This window comes from Hermetia illucens, chromosome 2 (genome assembly GCF_905115235.1).
Source record: "Hermetia illucens chromosome 2, iHerIll2.2.curated.20191125, whole genome shotgun sequence".
In the NCBI taxonomy this organism is placed as follows: Eukaryota; Metazoa; Arthropoda; class Insecta; order Diptera; family Stratiomyidae; genus Hermetia; species Hermetia illucens.
In genome coordinates this window covers 31,236,645-31,253,032 of record NC_051850.1, presented here as the reverse complement: position 1 = coordinate 31,253,032, position 16,388 = coordinate 31,236,645, and the positions used below count along the sequence as shown (strand labels likewise).

The 16,388-nt window shown below is 43.7% G+C and overlaps 1 protein-coding gene across 3 annotated transcripts in view; it reads left to right on the top strand.

The window, feature by feature from the left end:
• The window catches only part of LOC119647798 (Ig-like and fibronectin type-III domain-containing protein 1), a 225,906-nt gene that overhangs the window by 204,321 nt on the left and 5,197 nt on the right, over window positions 1–16,388 (top strand). Inside the window, exons 17-20 of one of the 3 annotated variants that reach the window (XM_038049008.1) lie at window positions 3,695–4,370; window positions 4,983–5,188; window positions 13,964–14,196; window positions 14,385–14,568. In XM_038049008.1, coding sequence (XP_037904936.1) covers window positions 3,695–4,370; window positions 4,983–5,188; window positions 13,964–14,196; window positions 14,385–14,568 — 1,299 coding nt within the window. Of the gene's footprint in view, window positions 1–3,694; window positions 4,371–4,982; window positions 5,189–13,963; window positions 14,197–14,384; window positions 15,110–16,388 lie in introns of those variants that run through there. The other 2 variants (XM_038049006.1, XM_038049007.1) reach the window with 2 other exon arrangements.

Sequence of the window (16,388 nt, the reverse complement as noted above, 5' to 3'; positions counted from 1 at the left end):
AGTCTTATAAGTTTCGTCGGGATACCAAATTCTCTCATGGTCGTGTACAGTTTTACCCTGTCTATGCTATCATAGGCGGCTTTAAAGTCGATGAAGAGACGGTGTAACTAATGTCCATATTCTAACAGTTTTTCCATCGCTTGCTGCAGCAAGAAAACCTGATCTCTTGCCGATTTGCCTAGAGTGAAGCCTCTTTGATATGGGCCAATGATGTTCTGGGCATATGGGGCCATCCGGCCTAGCAAGATAGGGGAGAATATTTTATAGATGGTACTCAACAACATGATACCTCTACAATTGCTGCACTGTGTGATATCTCCCTTTTTATGTATGGAACAGATAATGCCCCGTCAGTCGTCAGGCATTGATTCGCTGTCCCACACCTTGAGCACAAGTTGATGAACCACTTGGTGTAATTGTTCGCCTCCATATTTAACCAATTCGGCTGTAATTCCATGGGCTCCTGGCGCCTTATGATTTTTTAGCCGATGAATTGCACGGACTGTTGCTGCTATACTTGGTGGTGGCAGTATTTGTTCTTTGTCTTCAGTTGGCGGGACCTCCACCGCCCCGATGTTCTGATTGTTCAGTAGGCCATCAAAGTACTCAACCCATCGCTCCAATATGCCCATTCTGTCAGAAATCAAATTTCCCTCTTTGCCTCGGCAGGATGAGCATCGAGGTGTATAAGGCTTCATCCTGCTAATTTGTTGGTAAAATTTTCGCGCCCGGTGCGATTGCTCCCTGTACTTTTCTAGTTCACAGACCTGTTGGTTGTCGCAGGCTTTGTTTTTCCGCCTGTGAACATGCTTCTCCGCTCGACAGAGTTCGTGATAAGTCCCTGCGCGAGTGCCTGCGTTCTATGAGGATGCAACATTACTCGGTATGCAGCATTTTTCCGTTCCGTTGCTAGCTTACATTCATCGTCAAACCAGCCGTTCTGGCCTTTTTTTACGGCTGAGGCCAAGTATCTTTGTGCCGTATCAATAATAATGTCCTTTAGGTGGTTGCGAAGATCATTTGTTGATGCTTCATCTCTAAGATCTCTGTTGACTGCGGTTATTGCGGCATCCATTTCCCTTTTCTAGGTGTGATGGAGGGCTGTGTTGTGGATGGTTTCAGTATTCACTGTCACCTGATTGTCAGAGCACCATACCAACGAAATAGTGGTCCGAGTCTATATTTGTCCCCCCCCTATATGTTCTGACATTCATAAAGGCTGAGAGGTAGCGGCGCTCAATCAGCACGTGGTCAATTTGGTTCCAAGTGGTCCCGTCTGGAGAGGCCCGTGTATGGTAGAGAAGTGATCCTTCTCCGACTCTGCAGTCTTCTCTGTAGGGGCGTGAACGTTTATGAGGTTTATATTTCTAAACTTGCCTCACAAACGCAGAGTGCATAGCCTTTCGCTTATATTTTCAAAGCCGATAGCAGCAGGTTTCATTTTTTGGCTGACTAAGAACTCTACTCCGAGCACATGGTTTACTGGATGGCGAAAAAGAAATGTCGTATTTTGTCAATAGATGGCGACACTTAACCATATCTTGTGTTGCACTTATCGCATCGGGCCATACTATACGGCGATTTGAAGACGGCAATCTGTGCTACAAGTGTCCCTTTGGCAGTGTTGTGATCGTACGTTTCAGTCTCAAGTTATAGCGCGTCAAAAATGGAGTCCATTGAGCAAGAAATTCGTCAGAGTAAAAATTCAACGGAGACAGCCGCAAAAATTTGTGAAGTTTATGGGCCCGATATTGTAACAATTCGCACAGCACAGCGTTGGTTCGATCGATTTCGTTCTGGTGTAGTGGATGTCGAAGATACACCCAATCGTCGGCCAATCGTCGTAGAAACCGATAAAATCGTTGAAATCATCCAAGTAGACCGGCATGTGAGCATTCGCTCGATTGGCCAAGAAATGGGTATAGACCATAAAACCGTTTGGAACCATTTGCAGAAGATTGGATTCCAAAAAAAAGCTGGATGTTTGGGTGCGACACGAGTTGACGCAAAAAAATCTCTTGGACCGAATTAACGCCTGCGATGCACTGCTGAAACGGAACGAATTCGGCCCATTTTTGAAGCGGAGGGTGACTGGTGATGAAGTGGATCACGTACTACAACCTCAAGCGAAAAAGATCGTAGTTGAAGCGCGGCGAGCCGGCCCAAACCATCGCCAAGCCCGGAATGACGGCCAGGAAGGTTTTGCTTTGTGTTTGGTAGGATTGGAAGGGAATCATCCACTATGAGCTGCTCAACTATGGCCAGACCCTCAATTTGGACCTGTACTGTGAGAAACTCGACGGTTTGAAGCGGAGGATTGACCAGAAGCGGCCAGAATTGGTCAATAAGAATGGTGTTGTGTTCCACCAGGACAACGTTCGGCCTCACACATCTTTGATGACCCGCCACAAGCTACGGGATCTCGGATGGGATGTCCTATCAGACCCAACGTATAGTCCGGACCCGGCACCAAGTGATTACCATCTCTTCCGGTTCATGCAAAACGCTCTTGGTGCTACTAAGTTAGCCTCAAAAGGGTATCGGCTAGCTGCTCAACATCATCTGGTCTGTACAGGGAGCGCACGTTCTATGAGAAAATGCGCAAATCGTTAATCCGTTGTCGTTATCGGGTTCGTCGTTGTAAAATCCATCCTGTCCGAGACACCTTTCGCGGCTTCGTAACATCGGTTTTCCGTGTAGGGTTGTCGGCCCTACCCAACCCCCAATCTGGAGGACTCGTTGGTACATTTTGTCTCGTTTTTAGCTGCGGGAGACTCGCCTTCATCTTTCTCTGTCTGCAGTTTTTCATAAAGAAAGAACTCCCAGCGATCTCTACGTTGAGGTGGAGATGGCGTTTGGCAGTAAAGCTGTTGGTGTTAGTTCAGCAGGCGTTTGCCAGGTTTTATGCTCCATCGTGGGTACCAATCCACGTTTCGCCCTGGGACCTATACTACTCTTTGACCGCTTTCTATCCAACTTCGGAATAAGTGGAGTATATGAAAGTGACAAAGGTTCCCCTAGTTCAAACATACCAAACCTATTTGTCTTCCCATGTCCTGGTTCGAAATATTCAAGTGTTTCCCTAGTAGGCCTGACTCTTCCTGGTAGCCAGAATTGGTTAGACCATAGAAGAGACTAGTGTGGGATATAAAAACTGTCAGTGCCTAGTGGCAAAGTAAAGTAGAAGTAAAGATTTTCTAAATAAAAAATATTCTTAAGAATCATTAGCTTTAACGCTCGGCCTTTGTATTCTTAAACTTATCTAGGCCAAGACCTGGAAACCCCAAATCTATTCACCACATTTCAGCCTCGTAAATCACCTCACACTTTCGTTCAGCATCTTCAAGTACATGATTGTCTGCATGTTTATTGTGTTTTTTTTGTTAATTAAAGTTAAGCCGGGCAATAAATCGCCGCCTTCCAAAAAGATACTTAATTAACTTCAGGTCAATTATATTCCTCTTATTCTTAAGATTTAGGGTGATTGGTGTGAATCGCGTTCAAGCCATTACGGGCATTCCTTGGGGAATGTTTGATAGCTCTTCCCTGGAGTCCAATTAGAGCTGATTTAATGAACATTCCCGTATCTCCTCCTTTGTTCCAGATAAACAGATTCACTTGCTTTTCATGCAAAATAAATCAATTAAGTTGACTCTAATCCGTTCCCATTCTTTCTTTTGCGCTCTCCTTACAGATCCACCTCGAGTCGAAGCACATGAAATCGTCGTGGCCTATTTGGGTTCGGAGGTTGACTTGAAGTGTACGGTAAAGGCGAAACCAATACCGAAAGTAATCTTCTGGAGAGATCACGATGGTCGGGTGCCTGTCATTCAAGGAGGAAATTACGACATGTCCTTGATTAAGGACGAGGCGGACTCATCCACGTACACGATGACATTGCATATCTCCAAATTGCAGGCAAGCGATGTGGGTGATTACTTTTGTCACGCAGAAAATGCGTTGGGCTCGGCCACCATCCCCGTGTCTGTCAGGATACGTAACACCCCCGCCGTACACAACATTTCTGAGTGCTGCATAAATCAGAACGTCTCATCGGCCTGCATGTCAGCCTGCAGTTTCTACATAGATATCGACGCAGTCATAGACCGTCCTGAATGCATAGTTGACTTTGATAAATTGATGAAATGCGCGGCAGATGGATCGGATCACAGGATGTGCTGTGCTAGTCAGGATGTGCCAAGGAGATGCTTGAATTGGTGTCGAGGCGAACCCATCAGTACCGGCGGAATTTGTGCTTTGCAGCATACACGAACTATTATTGGTTGCTTCCAATCAAATCGGGATCGATTGCCTGGACCACCACAAAATCTTGTAGTGACTGTGGTATCGGAGAGTGAAGTGCTAGTTCGGTAAGTAAAAATAATTTTTTTTTTATTCTATTGAAGGGTTATCCTCGAAAAAGTGTTCGGGTCCCTCGAACCGGATTATAAAAACTCAATCCCGCTGAAATTTATTGGAGGCCATTTGAGAGTTCATATTACAAAAGCCTCTGATGAAACTGTTGGCTATGAATTTTCAAGCTTTCCCAGCGTAGAAGCAAATCACGGGAAAAACGTAAATTTCAATATGGGGAAAAAAGAGAAGGCTCCTCTCGTCGTTTTATGAATGCAGTTTCAGAGTTCATTCAATTATGCATGAATACTTTTGAACGAAGTTTTTTTCGAAGTTACTTGGGCCAAATTTAATTGCTGTTGGTGAGTGTAATGAACATGAGAGTGCCCCACGTTGGGCGCACAATGCTCATTTGGGTATCCTTCGCTCTTATGTTCATTACTGCATCCTCTATCCTTGGGGCTATAACAAGAGCTCAGATGTGCGTATGTTACATTGATGACAAGGAAATATCCTCGTAAGCCTAAAATTACGAGTGCTATATATAGTTCGTTGTAAAATGGCACTCAATTTTCCAAAAAAATTTCGAAATATTTGCAAACATTTGTTTACGATGCCTCTCATTACAGATGGGATCCACCAATCAAAAATCCCCATGTCGTCGATGGTTACCGGATATTCTACCACAAGGCTGAAGGCGAAACTGAAGATTTAGTGACTAAAGTCAATTCAATAGGAACAAATAGATTGGATGTCCAAGGAACGAGTGTGAGCATAAAAGGACTGAAACGTGATATTTTGTACGAGCTTGTCGCGAAGGCCGGAAACCAATTCGGTAAGGATGAATGCATTTTTAAGATTTCTAAATATATTTCTTCAATGGAGTGACTTAACAAATCTGCATGTGTGGGAGTGACCGTGATCGAGTTTCATTCGTTTGCATTCATCCCATTTTCAAGTCTCATTGACGCGTGATTTATTTGGTCTATATTGGTCTCGAAAATTCCAAATTTATCAGCCTTATCTACAAAAATGGTCGAGTAATATGCCCAAAGAAGATTCCTCTTATGGCCCTTTGTCAAGGCGAGAGCGAAGCCTCTTCAAGGACATCAAAATCGTTAAATCCGCACAGCTTTACCGAGATATATAGGCGAAACCCTCCGGAGAACCAAAATATGGTGAAACTCCATTGGGAAATATGCAGGATTTGATCTGATAAAACCGAATGAAGCGACCCTAATGTAGGCGCCAATAAAAATAAAGGGACTTCAACTTATATGTCAAGTGGAGTTAAAACAGGTCCATTATTTTTGCATAAAATTAAAAGCTCTATTTCACATGCGGTCTAGGTCAAATATGCTATTGTTTTCGACAACATCTTCCCATTTGAAAGGGAATTGTATAAAGCCTTTATCATAGAAGTTCCTATTTGCGGGAAGTTCGGATAACCGAATTTCACAAGACTCTTTTGAGGCGAATATTTACCAGTTAGTTTATTCGTCAGGGATATAAATAGATGATAATTACGAGGTGCAAGATCCCGCCAATGAAGTGGATCAGACTGACAACCTTAATTTCGTTGGTGTTTGTCTTCAGTCCAAATCCAGTTGCCTATCTTTCCAAACCCAGAGCCATTTAGCCAAAGTCTGTGACCCGGTGAGAGAGCACATAGATGTCATCAGCGCAGTCGAGGTGTTTCAGAAAAGTTGCCAAATTCCATTGAATTCCTTCACCTCCCGCGGACAAGGCAGCATGAAGAACGTCACCGATAACAAGAAGAAATAATATGGGTGACACTTTGGACCTCAAAATCTTTTGAGATTCTACCTCGGTCCAGAACGTAACACTTTCCACCATTTATGTCGCCCTGAAAATAGCTATTGGTTCATCCGGAATGCCTCACCTGCGTGGAGCACTCCAAATGCAGTCCCTTTTCACACTGTCAAAAGCTTTCCCTAAATCGATGAAGAGCAGGTGAAGCAAAAATCTATACTGCTTGGAGAAATAGTCCGTATCCGCATGTTACGATGACCAATCATTTCATCCATTGGAGGAAGAACCTCACCTAACCTAAGAGCCATAGTAAAATGTTCTTTTCATCAGCTCAATGTTACGCTTAGGAAATCTCTCCTGAACTACATGTAATTGTTCGTGTCGGAGTCTCCTTTGGTGCATAGCACTGTAGAAATGTTATACTCTTTAACCTGGAGCGGAATCTTCCAGTTGAAAAGATGTTTGAAATCTACTCCCAGGACAAGAGAGCGCGCTTTACAGTAGCCGTTAGAATGAACCCGAAACCGGATTCGCGTCTGCCACCACTTGGCTTTCCAGAGAACAAGAGCCCATTGCCAATCGTGTGGCAGTCCCACGCTTAGACTCTGAATATTCATTTCAATCTCTCGAGTTGAACAAAGCGAGCACTCTGAAAACCATTGCTACCATTGTAGAGAGACGTGCAACATTTCCACAAGCCACGGTAGCAGTAAAGCTTCAAAATTTGCATCTTGCTAACCCACAAATTTCTATCCCATTTAGCCGCCTCTTACGACAACCAACTCATGGGCCGCTTAAAGATGGCTGTAGAAAGTATAAATAAATTGGAAATTCTGGCCATAATTGAGGCAGTTGAAGAGAGGCTTGTGAAGGTATGCCGAAGAATGGGGCATAATGGAGCTGCTGATTTAGATGCTGTCTCAGGCTTGTCGTTAAGAATAAACTTGACTTGTTTATCCGCTCTAGGCCTGCCTTAATAAGGAACTCCAGACATTCCGGGTTTGCGCCGAGGTCCACCAATTAGATATCCCTGAAAGCTATCTGGCGTCCTGACCTATGTCATCGCTGCCCCTTCTTCTTTTTCTACTATCGATATTGCCCTTATAGACTTTCCGGGCTGAATTATCCTCATCCGGCTAAAAAATCATTTCGTCGTTATGTAGGCTACGGAATCGTCCATCCCCATGTAGGAGGCCAAAAATTCTTCGGAAGATTCTTCTCTCGAACGCGGCCAAGAGTTCGCAATTTTTCTTGCTAAGAACCCAAGTCCCCGAGGAATACATGAGGACTGGCAAGATCATAGTCTTATACAGTAAAAGCTTTGATCCTATGGTGAGACGTTTCGAGCGGAACAGTTTTTGTAAGCTGAAATAGGATCTGTTGGCTGACAACAACCGTGCGCGGATTTCATCATCGTAGCTGTAATTGGTTGTGATTTTCGATCCTAGATAGGAGAAATTGTCAACGGTCTCAAAGTTGTATTCTCCTATCTTTATTCTTCCCGTTTGACCAGTGCGATTTAATATTGTTGGTTGTTTAGTTTTCGGTGCTGATGTTGGCACCAAATACTTTGTTTTGCCTTCATTGATGTGCAGCCCAAGATCTCGCGCTGAATGCCGCCTGCTCGATCTGGATGAAGGCAGTTTGTACGTCTCGGGTGGTTCTTTCCATGATGTCGATATCGTCAGTATAAGCCAGTAGTTGGCTGGACTTAAAGAGGATAGTATCTCTTGCATTTACCTCAGCATCACGGATCACTTTCTTGAGGGTCAGGTTAAAGAGGACGCATGATAGGGCATCCCCTTGTCGTAGACCGTTGTTGATGTCGAATGGTCTTGAGAGTGATCCTGCTGCTTTTATCTGACCTCGCACATTGGTCAGGGTCAGCCTAGTCAATCTTATTAATTTCGTCGGGATACCGAATTCTCTCATGGCCGTGTACAGTTTTACCCTGGCTATGCTATCATAGGAGGCTTTAAATTCGATGAATAGATGGTGCAACTGTTGTCCATATTCCAACAGTTTTCCATCACTTGCTGCAGAGAGAAAATCTGATCTGTTGCTGATTTGCCTGGAAGCCTGGAGCCTCGTTGATATGGCCAATGATGTTCTAGGCGTATGGAGCTATCCGACCTAGCACTGAGAATACTTATAGATGGTAATCAGCAACGTGATACCTTTATAATTGCTGCGCTGTGTGATATCTCCCTTTTTACGTATGAGACAGATAATACCTCTTTTCCAGAATTGAATCACTATCCCACACCTTGGGCACAAGTTGATGAACCACTTGGTGTAATTGGTCCTCTCCATTTAATCAATTCGATTGTAATTCTATCGGCTCGTTTTAAGCCGATTAATTGCACGGACTGTTCCTTCTACACTCGCCGATGTTCTGGTTGTTTAGTAGTTCATCAACCAATCGCTCCAATGTACCCATTCTGTCGAAAATCAGATTTCCCTCTTTGTCTCGACAGGATGAACATTGAGGTGTATAAGGCTTCATCCTGCAGACTTGTTGGTAAAACTTTCGCGCCTGGTGCAGTTGCTCCCTGTACTTTTCGAGTTCACAGACCTATTGGTTCTCCCAGGCTTTATTTTTCCGTCTGTGAGGTCGGTTCTCCGCTCGCCGGAGTTCGTGATAGCGTGCCAGCGTTCTTTGAGAATGCAACGTTACTCGGCATGCAGCATTCTTCCGTTCCATTGCTAGCTTACATTCATCGTCAAACCAGCCGTTCCGACTCTTTTTGCGGCTGGGCCCTAGTAGTATAACGTTGTTCAGGTGGTTTCGAAGATCATTTGTTGATGCTTCATCTCCAGGACCTCTGTTGACTGCGGTTATTGCGACATCCATTTCCCTCTTACAGGTGTCGCGGAGGGCTGTGTTGTGGATGGCTTCAGTATTCACTTTCACCCGATTGTCAGAGGGGATTGTATGTGGTGTTGTAATTCGAGCTCGGAGCACCATTACAACGAGATAGTAATCCGAGTCTATACTGGCCCACCTAAATGTTCTGACATTTATCAAGGCTGAGAGGTGGCGGCGTTCAATCAGTACGTGGTCAATTTTGTTCCGTCTGGAGAGGCCCACGTATGTTTGTGGACCACTTTCCGGGCAAACTAGTTATTTCCTGCAACCATTTCGTATGACACTGCTAGTTGAATAATCCGCAGTCCGTTATCATTTGTATTTAGATATAAACTATGGGAGCAAACGTATCGCCTGAGTACGGGCTCCCTCCCTCCTTGGCTTTTAAAATCCCCAAGCATGATTTTGATGTCATACTTGGGAAGTTTCCGTTTAACGAGTGCCTCGTAGAAGGTATCCTCCTTTGACTCTGGAGTCTCCCCTGTAGGGGCGTGAACGTTAATGAGGCTTATATTTTTAAACTTGCCTCGCAGGCGCAGAGCGCAAAACCGTTCGCTTATATTTTGAAAGCCTATAACAGCAGGTTTCATTTTTTGGCTGAGTAAGAAACCTACTCCGAGCACATGGTTTACTGGATGGCCACTGTAATATATAGTGTCGCGACTCTTCTCCAGGAAACCGGTCCAGCGCATCTCATGTAACGCTGTTATATCAGCCCTATATTGGGACAGGGTATCGGCTAGCTACTCTGCAGCTTCATCTCTGTACAGGGAGCACACGGTATTCCTTTGTCGTGGCCGAGTTCGTCGTTGTGTTATCCCTCCAGTCCGAGGTTCCTGTTGTGGCTTCGTAACAAGTTGTTTTCCGTGTAGGGTTGTTAGCCAACCATTTGTTCCGTTTTTAGGCGCGGGAGACTTGCCTTCATCCTTCTCCGTCTGCTGCTTTTCGTAAAGAAAGAGCTCCCAGCGGTCACCACGTTCAGGTGGAGATAGGGTTTGATAGTAGAGCTGTTGCTGTTTGTTGAGCAGGCGTTTGACAGGTTTTATGCGCCATCGTGGGCACCAATTCACGTTTCGCCCTTAAAGGTAATACCAATCTCTTAAATTATTCTTTCGCTAGGCTCCATTTACGTTTAATAACATCAATTGCTTATATAATTCTCCCCTAAAAAGGAAGTGTTTTTTACCACATCCCTGTTCCTCCTCGTAGGGCATAGTTTCTTTCTTTATCTTATATAATATAGCAAAAAAGATTGCCTTCCGAAAGGCTCTAGACGCACGAGTTTTTGCAGCTACAAGTATGTTGCAAGGTATTTCTTTCAAGAACTTTTTCGGAGCGTCCTTGCTTGCTTTTATGGAGATTACAATTTGTTTCTTCCATTGCAATTATTAAAAGTTTTACATTGACATGTGCGGCTTGCGAAGTGGCCTTCCTGACTGCAACTTTTGAAAACATTGTTAGATAGAGCATAGGTGCTTGAGATATGCCGTCCTCGTAGAATGTGACCCTTTAAGAGTCTCAAATTGGCTTTTTGGGAAGGAGCAAATAATGGGGCAGGAATATCTTCAGCTATCAACAAGCATTCAAAGCAACGTCTGACTTTGGGTTTTTCAGGAAATACCAAGCAAAGGGGCTCATAGGCTATACCTCACTAGTTGGGCAGGTGAAGTATCATGAAAGAATGCATTCACTCGCTCGTAGACTTTCGCCCCCATTCGCTGAAATGTGGTAGATATATGAAAAGCGCTTCATTTCTCTGTACGCGTTCATTAAAGAAAGGTCCTCCGAATGCTGGTCGACTATCAAATATCAATCATTAAACAGGACTTAATTGTTATGCAAAACAATGATGTTCATTATAACAATGGCGGAATGCGCCATGGTAATATTCGAAATAAGGACATCCACAATCCATATGGTATTGCACCGATCATGAAAAGATTATGAGATAAATGTCTTCAATAGCGCGAATATATAATTGAAGCTGATGAAAACCCATTTAGTAACACCGGTCTGAGCATCGCAGTCAATGGGAAACGACCAAAACGGCGATGCAAACAACGGCAGGTTGATACACTAGATAGCATCTCAGTTGTCCCCATATCAGGCCAGTACAAATGGATGCTATTTAAACCTGGTGGGGTATTGCGCGTCAACCACACCTCCTCTACTTTTCTGCGCCGAGTGCTCTTGGGGAGACCCACTAATTACGCCACGTCTTAATGTGTAACCTATCTATTGCCACTTGCGCCTTCCGATTACATCGCACTCAGATGACACGTCTCAGACAGGTGTTCACAAAGACTTAGAGCTTTTGAATGACAGCATTGGTCACACAGAAAAAAACACTAGCATAGAACAGTCTCAATTTGATCTTGGTGTTGAGATAGCTGCATTTCCAGTTTTTAGACAGGGCAGTGAGAGGGGATCTAGAATTGTTAATGCGTCGAGTACCTCCAGTTCGGAGCCACCGTCGGCAGAAACTACGCTTTCTAGAAATACAAATTGATCGACACCTTCGATGCTCTGCCCATCGATGAAGATAGGGAGAGCGCGATGATCTATCAAACTGAGGACCTTACTTTTGTTGGTGTTTATCTTCGGTCCAAACCTACTTGCCTCTGTTCCCAAATCCAGAGCCATTTTTTCAAGGTCCATGGCCCAGTGAGAGAGCAAACAGATGTTACTTGTCTAGTCTAGGTGTTTCGTGATGGTTGTCATAGACCATTGAATTCCTTCACGTCCTTCGGACAAACCAGCATGAAAAATGTTACCGATAACCGATGCAACCCTGGCAGACTCCGCTTTGGACTTCAAAATCCTTCGTGATTTTACCTCGGTGGAGCATGTGACATTTTGCACTATCATATGCCGCTCTGATAAGAGCTATTAGTTTCCTCGGAATGTCTTTCCTACGAAAAGCGCTCCAGATACACTCTCACTTCGCAATATCGAAACCTTTCTCGAAAACGGGGGAGCAGGTGCAGCGAAGATCTAAATTCCACTTACTATTCTAAAATGATCCGCAGGGTGTTGATGTAGTCAATGCAGGAGGGTGTCGGGTGGAAACAAGTCTGCTCTCTGTCGGTCAAGCTTTCGAGATGTTCTTTGATGGGTTCCAGGATTATTTTAGCCACTATCTTTGTGACAGCAGGGAACACGCAGGTAACCCTTCAATCATCACACTCAGAAGGTGTGGCCGTTTTTGAAATCTTACTGATCATGCCCTTCTTCCACTCTCTGGGAAAAGTCTCGGATTCCCAAGAATCACAGCAGATGCAGGGATAAATAACTCGGCGGGGAGACTGTCAAACCTAGCGGCTTTACTCTGTTCGAGAGCGTTTTTAGCCGAAATGATTTCTCTTTTGTTTGGAGGAACAGTTCGCATTCGCATGTTACGGTGACTAGCCATTTCAACCATGACCATGCTGAAGTGTTCTTTCCACCTCTTTAGTTGCTCGTCATCGTAGATGAGAAGTCGACCGTTAACGTCCTTTACACGACCATGCGGTCACATGCAAGTTCTTTCCTATTGCGGTATTCACTTCTGAAATCATTGTATTCTGCAGCATCTTCCGCTTTCCTGACTAGTGTAATAGCAAAGGCTCTGTGGTCACGGGGTACATTATGCCTCTTTTTGGGATTTTGCTCGATATTAGATTTTGAACACGTCGCACCCGCCATCGCTCGCAGCAGTCACAAGCTTCCACGATTCCGCAGTCAGCCAGACCTTATAGCGCCTCTTCGGGACGTGATCGCGGACCTGCGTAGCATTGAGAAAAGGGCGTTTTTGATGGTGGCCCAATGCTCATCGATATTCTCAGGCGGGTTACTCGTCAAATCAGCAAGATAGCTCTCCCAACGATCGGTCAACAGTTGGATCATACAAACGGCCGATGCTGAACTTGGAGGGTTGCACCTCTCCAACGCTGCGGGAATTGGCGGATACAATATGCAAGCAAACGTAAGCGACCATCGGATCTCTTTCGTGGCCGATGTCAGCGCCGCTCTTGCTAAGCACTTTCAGAAGACAACTCCTGAATCTACTGCTGATCGCGAAGTGGTCGATCTTGATGCTCGTTGAGTGTCCATCAGCTGAGAAGCAACAGGCTTTATGGAAGGCTCTCTGCTCGAACAATGTGCCACCAATGACAAGCTAGTAGAAGTTGCAAAAATCCACAAACCTCCCAACATTATCATTACTGATACCAAGACCATGTTTCCCAATCACAAGTCCGAAAAAGCTCCCACCTTGGCATTCAGATTATCCTTCATGATCACAATGTCACCTGTGGGAGGCCTCTCCTGGATTGCGTTTGATTGCTCGTAGAAAGCCATTCCAGCGAGCATTCTGAGGCCCGGATAGCTGAGTGGTTAGAGCGCAAGGCTGTCGTACGGAAGGTCGCGGTTCAAATCCTACTGGTGACAGTGGAATTTGTATCGTGATTTGACGTCGGATACCAGTCGACTCAGCTGTGAATGAGTACCTGAGTCAAATCAGGGTAATAATCTCGGGCGAGCGCAATGCTGACCACATTGCCTCCTAGTGTACCGTTACGGTTTTGAATGAAGTGCTCTAACACACTTCAAGGCCCTGATCCAACATGGATTGTTGCGCCAACGATTATTATTATTATTATTATTCTGAGGCCCTCTCTACCATTGTCGACAAGTGTGGGCACATTTCAGCAACCAATTAGAGCCAGTTTATGATAGCCAAAAGTCGCAGCCCTTATCCAAATTGTTATTGACGTTTCGGTTGTATCATAATATGTTTCCAAAGTTGCAAAGTTTTCTATCCCTTTTAGTCGCCGATTCCGTTTTGTTTAGTCTTATGTTAATTATCCTTGAATAAACTAAGCCTCATGCTAGCCTGTCATGCTAGCAGATCTCATCCTTCTTTACATTGTATTAATTGATTGGTGACGCTTTAATCCTAAATATTACGATTCTCTTTCTCCTTCACAGGCGCCAGCGTACTAACCGACCCAATCCGCTTTACACTTGGCGATAATTTCATCACATCCGCGTCCCATTCAAACACTGCAGGAACAATCAGCGGAATCATTGCAGGTATCCTGGCTATCCTCCTGGCGATAGCGGCCGTCCTCTTCTACAGAAAACGTAAGGCTTGTGAGAAGGCTGCCAATGGGGTGGCTTTCGAGAATCCTAGCTATCTAAGAGGTGTCGAACATGTACAGGTACGTTGTAACTAAAATTCCTCTGCACACAATTGTATCTAAATTGTACAAAACATTTGATGCTTTCGATGTTGAGTGGTTGGTGGATATGTAGTCCTGTGCAGTCCCCAAGCCCGTCCTTTAACCTTCTTCCGCTTTGTCGTTCCGCTAATTTGTCTCCAATGTAAATGTGTATCTTAACCATTTAGATTCCAACGGTCACAACGGAATCGTCGACACCGTGGCGTCACGAGACTCTTCAACCACCCGCCTCAACACAATTCAACACAAACTCAACAACAACGACATCATCACCACTCAATGATTCGGTGGTGCCGATGGCAACTGAAGTCAATCCATCTTTATATGAGGAGCTCAAACTAGGACACGAAGGTGCTGGATTCAAAAGGCTTGTTTCATAGGAGTTGGCTCGTTATTAGATTATTTTTTACAGTGTCCGTTGGTTTTCGCTAATTTTTATTGAGAAAAGACGTTTTTCTAGTAATGAGTGAAAATGCTGACGAAGGTTAGACGAGCTTACTGAGTAGATAAGATAAGTAAGCTGAGACGTGGAAAGTATCGCATTACCATTTTTGTAGGCAGTTTTGTAGCGTAATTTACCATTTGAGAGGACAACAACCAACACTCATACTCCAATATAAATACACATTTGCGATAATCATTTTTGATCATTGCGCATTATTATTTTTGTATGTAATGTATCTTTTATCTGTACATTGTTTCCCCGACCCCCAGACTCCGAACTATTGTTTTTGTTTGTTCTCGTAGCGTAGCTAATAAAGTCGACTATAAATAATAAAGTAATGATTAATAAGAGTATATATTATGTAAAAACAATTGCTAGTGAATCTAAGAAGTGTAATAATATAAAGATGATAGTTGATAATAATAAAAGAAAGATAAATTTATAAGACAAGGTGAGTTTTGATGGCGCTTTGTAGATATTGAAGAAGCAGTTTATTGGTAACATCACTTGTATCAGTAAGTAGACTATGCACCGCAAAAACTACATAAGTTCTTTTTAAGGTTTTGTCTAAGCAACACCTTATTAAACTCGGTTCACCGTCTGTCCCTCTGTCTGTCCGTCACACGCATTTTTCTCGGAAGCTCTTGTAGCGACTCATACCAAATTTGGTGGAAAGATGGAAATTGTGAACGCTCACGCATACAGTGAGTTAGTTACATCCTTCTAGGTCTAATTTAAGGGGAGGGTCGCTATACATGCAAAAGGGGGTGTAATTTTTTTTTCATCAAATATAGTCATGTGGGGTATGAAATGAAAGGTCCCGATTAGTACTTTCCGAATCTGGTGTGAGTTTTGACAGTTGTTGGAAAAGTGGGGAATGCGAGGGATCAAAATGATAATTTCTTTAACGGACCTATCCTCAGAAACTGCCCAGCTGAAAAATCTGAAAAAGTCTTGATAGTTTTTAGTAATTGGGTGGAAAACCTCCCCTTAAGTTCATTCTAGTACCACAGCAATAATGTAGGGTATAACATAGAGCTTGATCCTACCAAGCTTGATGGAAATCGCATTATTACTAACAAAGTTATAATAGGTCAAAGCTGTCGCTTCTTTGCAAATTCAGTACTGAATGTGGATATTCTCACATAATATATGCATATATTACGTGCTATGTACTCATGAGACAAATGCACGCTCAATTGTCTTTAGCAAATGCACAAAACCTTTCATACCTAAAGCGTCCAGCTTCCGGTTTCCCGACTTGTTTTTAGCTATAATTAAAAACAACCGACATCACAATTTTCACAGTAAATGTGTGCAGGACAATAACTAATTGTCACTATGAAATGCACAATTTTTCAAAGCCTTTGATTAACTTTTATCAGTGAGTTTACCTGTCCGAATTTAAAGTAAATTTTTGATCATCTTTCAACCTATCGGCTCAGGGTTGTTTGAGGAGGGTTTAGAGGTAAGTGTTGAAGAGATTGGACATATTAGGATATTCTTGATACTCGTAGATCATCGGCTGAAGTGTTAACGGAACGATGGCCGGTTGAGGATCAGCTTTTCGATACCTGGATTTGAGTCCCGGCACGTCATAAAAGTTATGCTCATTAGAATCACACAGCACTAGTTATAATAATAATGAAACTGTTAAGTTAAAATATCGCAATACGGATAAGAGACCGTGTAGATACCATATACTCTTTGTTTTATAAATAGAGAT